Here is a 7,500-nt window from a genome sequence, read left to right as displayed (position 1 = left end):
AGATATAGCTGGTTTTAATCCCTCACCTCCACAACATAAGCATTTCCATTGTTGTACAGGGGGAAGAAGTTTGCTATTTATTTTAGAGTAAATATATATATATATATATATATATATATATATATATATATATATATATATATATATATATATATATATATATATATAAATATATCATCGACTCTAGAGGGAGCTCCACAGTCGCCAAAAAATTCTTAAACCTGCATAGTGTACCTTTAAGTATTTTTTCATTAGCTCTTGGATCTTTCTGGAAAACTCTGGAAACACAAATCCTAATTAGAAGCCCCATCTATAATACATTACAGCACACTCATTAGTTAATTATCCACCATGGATTCATAAAGAGCAGATCAAACAGTGCTCAGTCACGTTGCGGCTCTGAGACCATATATATTAATATTGACTGCAAATAGAAAACCTCTGAACGCACTCTTGTCAACTTGTCTGCTGAAATATGAGCTATTAGCAGCTCCTGAGACCCTTGGAAAGACTACAGAGCAGATAGATGTGGTTTGTGTTACAGCCGTGGTCAGACATACTGTATTGGGGAGTGTAGTGCAGTCATCTCTCACACACACACACACACACTCACATACACAAACGCATGCTGCGCTGTACTGGGGAGTGTGTTGCAGTTGTGACTGGAGTGAAGTGTGAAGTGTGTGTGTGTGTGTGTGTGTGTGTGTGTGTGTGTGTGTGTGTGTGTGTGTGTGTGTGTGTGTGTGAGAGAGAGAGAGAGAGAGAGAGAGAGAGAGAGAGAGAGAGAGAGAGTTGTGCGGAAGTACTGTACGAGCAGGAGAGCAAAATCCCCTCAGCATCCCTCCAAGGATCAGTGAGGAGATGCAGAAATGGAAACTGAAGAACAGGGTCGGTGAAAGGAAAGAAAGAGAGAGAGAGAGAGAGAGAGAGAGAGGGTGAGAGAGAGAGGAGAGAGAGAGAGAGAGAGAGAGAGAGAGGAGAGAGAGAGGAGAGACTGCTTCCCCGGAGGAATTAAATAAAAAAGACAGTTAGCCTCTATCTCCATCTGCTGCTGTTTTTCTCTTTTCTTTTCATCCCTCCATCTTTTACTCTACTTCACACACACACACACACACACACACACACACACACACACACACACACACACACACACACACACACACACACACACACACAGACAGCCTGGATTGCGGGCAGATTGGTCCTGTCTCCTTTATAATCAGCACCTCTTCATTTCCTCTTAACTTGTTTGCCTCACGTCTATCAGCCTCTTTGTCTCCGCTCCCCCGCACTCTGAGCTGCGAGAGGGGCAGATAAATCACATAACATTACTCACCGCCGCGGAAAAGAGGAAAAGAGGAAAAGAGTAGAAACGAAGAGAGAGGGAGAGAGAGGGAGAGAGGAAAATGGATAAAAGTGTGTTGGACTTGTCACCAAGCGCCACACATTTATGTAGATATCTTCATAGAAATGGAAAGGGGGAATGGACTGCATTTACCTAAAAGGACTGCAATATATAATTATTAAATTTCCTTTTCAAATTCTATAATAATACATAATTATTATAAATTGCTAGCCTGGGTGAACCCAGACTAATCTGTACTGTAGGTCAGTCTGGAAAGGATCCCATTGATGCCTCTTTCTATATTTTAATTATAAATCATAATTATAATTATAAAATATTGTAAGATAATATATAGAAGTATGTCCCTGGTCTGGGGGCTTGTCTCTTATGTTACATTTTACATTACATTACATTACATTTGGCTGACGCATTTTTAACCAAAGCGACTAACAACATGGTAACAGTTAAGTTTTAAAGCAGTTCTCTCAACAATTTTAAAACGGTAGAGTACAGTAAGAATAAGTGCATCAGTGAGTGCTGTTTTTAAACAGTTGAGTGTCAGTTCAAGACGGCTGGTAAGTGCTAGCATCAGCAAGACTTGTTGTAAGTGGTGCTATGAGAGGAGATGTTCTCTAAAGAGCTGGGTCTTCAGGAGTTTTTTTGAAAATGGAGAGGGATGTCCCTGCCCTTGTAGGAACTGGCAGTGTGTTCCACCAACAAGGAACAGATGAGAAAAAGTTTGGATTGGCCTGGAGCGAACCGGGTGGTAGAGCTAGACGCGTCTTAGCCTGAGGAGCCTTGGCGTAGCGGAGAGCATATGTCTGTATGAGGGCATTCAAGTAGGTGGGAGCAGAACCGGAGACTACTTTGTAGGCAAGGGTTAGAGCCTTGAATTTGATGGCCATAATTAGCCAGTGTAGCTGGATGAGCAGTGGGGTAACATGTGCCCTTTTGGGTTGGTTGTAGACCAGGCGCGCTGCTGCATTCTGGATCATCTGAAGGGGTTTCACTGCACAGGCTGGGAGACCTGTCAGGAGGGCGTTGCAGTAGTCAAGTCGTGAGATCACTATTGCCTGAACCAGAAGGTGAGTAGCATCTTGAGTCAAGTAAGTCCTGATTTTCCGTTATGTTGTAGAGTCGGCGGCATGACCGGGCGACTGGAGGCAACATGATTTGAGAAGGTTAGTTGGTTATCGAGAACAACTCCTAGATTTCTTGCAGTCCTGGTAGGTGAAACAGACAGGGAGTCAAATTTGATGTTGATGTCGTGGTGTATGGTAGGTTTAGCTGGGAGGACCAGCAGTTAAGTCTTTAAGAGGTTCAGCTAGAGGTGGTGTGCCTTCATCCATGTCTGAGAGGCAATCCGAGATCCGTGCTAAAACCAAGGGGTCATCAGGTGGAAAGGACAGATAGAGCTGTGTGTCGTCTGCATAGCAGTGGTATAAGAAGCCATGCGAATGGATAATCTGTCCCAAAGAGGTGGTGTAGATAGCAAAGAGAAGGGGGCCCAGCACTGAGCCCTGGGGGAACCCTGTTGTGAGATAGTGAGGTGCAGATAGCTGACCAAGCAATGATACGTTAAACGAGCATCCTGTGAGGTAGAATTCAAACCAGGAGAGAGCAGAACCGGAGATTCCCATGTTAGAGAGTATAGACAGAAGGATGTGGTGATTAACCATGTCAAAGGCAGCCGATAAGTCAAGCAGAATGAGTACTGATGACCGAGCGGTAGCCCTGGATTCTTTCAAGGCTTCTGTTACAGACAGCAGAGCCGTTTCTGTAGAGTGGCCGCTTTTGAACCCAGACTGATTTGGATCCAGAAGGTTGTTCTGTGAAAGGAAGTCAGAGACCTGTTTGTAGACTGCTCGTTCAATGCCTTTGGATAGGAAATGCAGGAGTGAGACAGGGCGGTAGTTCTCGACTATGTGGCCCTGATTGATAAGGAATTTATCTGGTGAGGGTCTAAGCCAGTGACTGGACACTGCATGGACAACATAGCTTCATGGACTAACTCTATGAAGAACTGAATCTAAGAAATTGTTAGCCATGTTAGTATACCTGCAGCCACTAAACTAAGTGATTTTTGCAGCCAGAGCATGCGCAGCTAACACAGAATCAGTCAGGTCCACCCAGACACAACCCTGATTGGTTAAATCTCTGGCATTTCTTAGTTCCTTTTGGTGACTTTATCTTTGACATGAGTGTGTAGCAACTCACCTGCCAAATCAATTAGGCCAATTTGGAGGGGGGCATTGGTCTGGGCTTTATGGAGCTCAACTCTCTAGAGCAGAGGTTCCCAAACTGTGAGGCGCGCCTCCCCTGGGGGCGCCAAATAGTTGGAGGGGAGGCGCGGAAGGTTGATTCAAAAAAGATGGAAAAATGTTCAATGTTTCCCATACATTGATTTATTTGTGGCGGCCCACCACAATATCAACATTGACCACCACACAATGATTTTCCAGGTTGTACTAAATTGTGCTTAAATCTGGTTAGCATCATAACCACGCTGTGCTAATTTGTTAAAAACTGTTGTAGTCAAGTTAGTTCCGCAAACCAACCACCACAAATGGAATTCAATTCTGTGGGAAACACGTTTATATCATTTTAGAACTATCTATGTTTTTTTTTCAATGATTATGTAATTCTTAACATTAAAAAATCAAAATAAATCATAGAAGAGATGTACACTAAATCTTAGCAGAAAGCATTATTGATCCCTATCCTGTGTGAGAATGTATTGTGCCAAACTTCATAACGTCACTTAGCAACAGTGCCGCCAGCCGAACTAGCTGCAAGTTCCCAGTGAACGGTTAGCCCGAGAATTCTCGTCGGCAATTAAGCTTAAAAATTCCACTGGAGCTCCAAGTGGATTTGTACACTGTACAACACTGTTTACAGCTCTTCGAGTCACGGTAAATGTACATAGCAGTTATCTTGATTATATTCAGTATGATTTATCAGTATGACTACATGGGTTAAGATTTATAAGAGTGTAGATAAGATAAGAGGAGGAAAAGTGCCTTTTTGGAGATAGACAATGGAGTTCTATATTCTATTCCATTCTCAAGTTCTTTTCTTTGTTGTTTGTCCCACCTGGTTACCGTAACTATGTGCCATCACACTATTAGTTGTGTCATAAAAGATGCCAAGCAATGATGATGATGTCATAGAGGATCACTAAATGTGGGTCTGATCTTATGCTCACTCTTTTCTGAAGTATTGTAGAGGTTAGCTGGATTTTTGATTGCTGGTGCGCATGTGGGTATGAGACTTTGGGCTTTTCTTAACTGCTGCCGAGTGCAGCAGGAGAATGACCTTCCTGGGGAAGTGTACAAGGATGAGGGAGGGGAGATATGGGAAACCCTCCAAGAAAGAGAAAGGAGACTGAAAAAGTCCACCTTGGAAGAACTGAGACAAGAACTAGAAGCTCTGGGTGTAAAAGTATGTGTGGACAAGGGCCGCAAGAAATGCAGGAGTGAGAAGAAGGTGAGAAGGGAATATAGAAAACTTCTCATGAGAGAACTGAGGATCAATGATCTGGAAAAATCTAGAAACTCCTTGCAGGTGAAGAAGAAAACTGTGGAGAAGGAGAAGAGGAGCGGACTGATATGGTGGTGGAGGCAGAGGTGGAAGGCCAGGATGGGCCACAAGAGACGAAAGCAGAAATGGATGGAGAGAGAGAAGAGAAATAATATATAATGTCAGAGACGAGGAGAGAGGAAAAGGGCGGAGAAAGATGAGGAGATGGAGGAGGAAGTTAATGAGGAGAAGGAGAAAGACCATGTGGAGGTGCAGGTGGAGGAGGAGGAAGTTAATGAGGAGAAGGAGAAAGACCATGTGGAAGAGGAGGAAGTTAATGAGGAGAAGGAGAAAGACCATCTGGAGGTGGAGGAAGTTAATGATGAGGAGGAGAAAGACCATGTGGAAGAGGAGGAAGTTAATGAGGAGAAGGAGAAAGACCATGTGGAGGTGAAGGAGGAGGAAGTTAATGAGGAAAAGGAGAAAGACCATGTGGAGGTGAAGGAGGAGGAAGTTAATGATGAGGAGGAGGTGGAACATGTGGAGGTGAAGGAAAAGAAGGAGGAGGAGGAGCTGGAGAGTGAGGAGGGTCTGGGGCAGCAGAAAGAGGATGGGCAGAAAGAAGAAGCGGATGTGGAGAACGAGGAGGGAGAACAGGCTGCCATGGAGATTGATGATGCGGAGGTAGCAGAGGACAGGAAGGACAATGGAGGAGTGGAGATGATGTCAGCCGTCTCTCAGGGTTAGTATCACATTAGCAGATGGTACCCTTCACACGCTCTTCAAAAGAACTGCCAAACATATCAATACTGAGAGCTGACTAACAGAGTAGCTCCATTATAACAACTTCACTTAAATATATCTTTGATTCTACAGTGGCTCTACATGAGGAGGACCAAACAGAACACATGGGTGCCATGGAGGAAAGAACCCCTGAATGTGAGTATTTCACACGTTACGATTTAAACTAACTAGGGTTGTGTGAACTTTACTGAATCATGTCTTTGAATGTGGTGATTTCACAGTGGCTTTAACCGACTCTCAGGAGATGAAGACGAAGAAGAAAGCAAGAAGGGGCAAAAGGGGAAAGGGCATAAAACGACAGAAGAAGACAGCTGAGCGCACACCAGCACTGGTCATGGAGACTGACCGGCTCAGACTGGGGCAACCTCAGCATAGCCATGTCCAGCAGGCACAGGCAGGACAGAGGAGAGCCGTCAGAGGAGGAGGACCTGCGCCCAGGAGGGGACCCTGGACATATGAGAGTCCAGAGCACTGGTACCAGGGGCAGGACAGCAGGGGACGGAGAGGAGGCCAGATGTGGTGGCCGGAGAGAGGAGGAGGAAGAGGAGGAGGAGGAGGAGGAGGAGGAGGAGGAGGCCAGATGTGGTGGCCGGTGAGAGAAGAAGGAGGTTTCTATGGAGAATGGCCGAGGAATGAATGGATCAGGGAAGGAGGAAAGAGAGAGGTGGAGACACACACACACACACACACACACACACACACACATTACAAACATTAAACATTATATTTAAAATAAAAAAATCAATACAATTTTAAAATAATAACTATTTGTTCCTGCCAGATTTTTATTTAGCATCAAGAGATACATGCTATGAACGAACATGCATCAACAGATTACCGTCATGAATGAAATATGCTATATCCAGAACTAACCAGCTCACACTGCTGGTTAACTGCTCATAACTGAGACCAAATCACATTAAAATCCAATGTGAGAGCAGTTAGGGGCCCTCCACCCTCCCAGCCTGTGTGCATGGGGTTAAAGATGGAGCTGAGACCAGGGAGGACTATCTGGCAGGCAGAACTGTGTTGTGCTGCTTCCTCCCAAGGCCATCTGAACAGTGAGAAGTCTTCCTGATCACATGGAGGTTACAGTAAGTGCCTCTCCCCACCAGGCTGCCTCGACGTGCCCGACCCCAGACTGTGATGCCTGAGCAGGAGGGTGAGGTGAGGGGTGAGGGGGCATCTCCTGGGTCTTTATTATCACCATCTGAATTATTGTTCTGAGAAGTCCCAAGAACCAGATGAAATGCTTACAGTCTCTTGATCTCGCACACACACATTCACACACTCTTTCTAACTCTTTGTTTCGCCTTTCTCCCTCCCTTCCGCCATCTCACTATCTATGGGTCTGTTCGAAACAGAAGGCATCGCCTTGCTGTCTCGCTGCCATGATAGAGAGCTGTCATATAAGACATGACTTTGGAGTGAAGGCATCTTTTAAGAACGATGGTTTCAAACTGTCTCTTAACAGAACTTGGACACTACGGTATGACGTTAACACAAGCATAGAACGTTAAAATTGCTAACCGAAGCTAGATGGGTAATGGTAGAAAGTTGTCTGACAAATGGTATGTAAATAAGACCAGGCACCATCAATGGTTACAACAATGGTATAATCAAATAGTACAGTGTTTATTTCTCGCTAGATTTTTGACAAATCGAAGCAACTCCACTATCCCTTCTTCTCCTCTCCTCTCCTTCTGCACTCCACTATCCCTTCTTCTCTTCTCCTCCCCTCTCCTCCCCTCCTGCACTCCACTATCCCTTCTTCTCTTCTCCTCCCCTCCTGCACTCCACTATCCCTTCTTCTCTTCTCCTCCCCTCCTGCA

The 7,500-nt window shown here is 44.8% G+C and overlaps 2 protein-coding genes across 2 annotated transcripts in view; one reads left to right on the top strand and one right to left on the bottom strand.

Annotated features, from left to right (window-relative positions):
* Positions 1-7,500, bottom strand: part of LOC125308635 (SPHK1 interactor, AKAP domain containing) — a 138,574-nt gene that overhangs the window by 101,023 nt on the left and 30,051 nt on the right.
* Positions 5,455-7,500, top strand: part of LOC125307972 (mRNA 3'-end-processing protein yth-1-like) — a 5,306-nt gene continuing 3,260 nt past the window's right edge. The window contains exons 1-3 of the mRNA XM_048264103.1: positions 5,455-5,606; positions 5,741-5,803; positions 5,890-6,332. Of these exons, the coding sequence (XP_048120060.1) occupies positions 5,528-5,606; positions 5,741-5,803; positions 5,890-6,332 (585 nt within the window). The 5' untranslated portion in view covers positions 5,455-5,527. The remainder of the gene's footprint in view (positions 5,607-5,740; positions 5,804-5,889; positions 6,333-7,500) is intronic.

Source organism: Alosa alosa, chromosome 15 (assembly GCF_017589495.1).
Source record: "Alosa alosa isolate M-15738 ecotype Scorff River chromosome 15, AALO_Geno_1.1, whole genome shotgun sequence".
In the NCBI taxonomy this organism is placed as follows: Eukaryota; Metazoa; Chordata; class Actinopteri; order Clupeiformes; family Clupeidae; genus Alosa; species Alosa alosa.
This window is presented reverse-complemented; position numbering and strand designations above follow the sequence as displayed.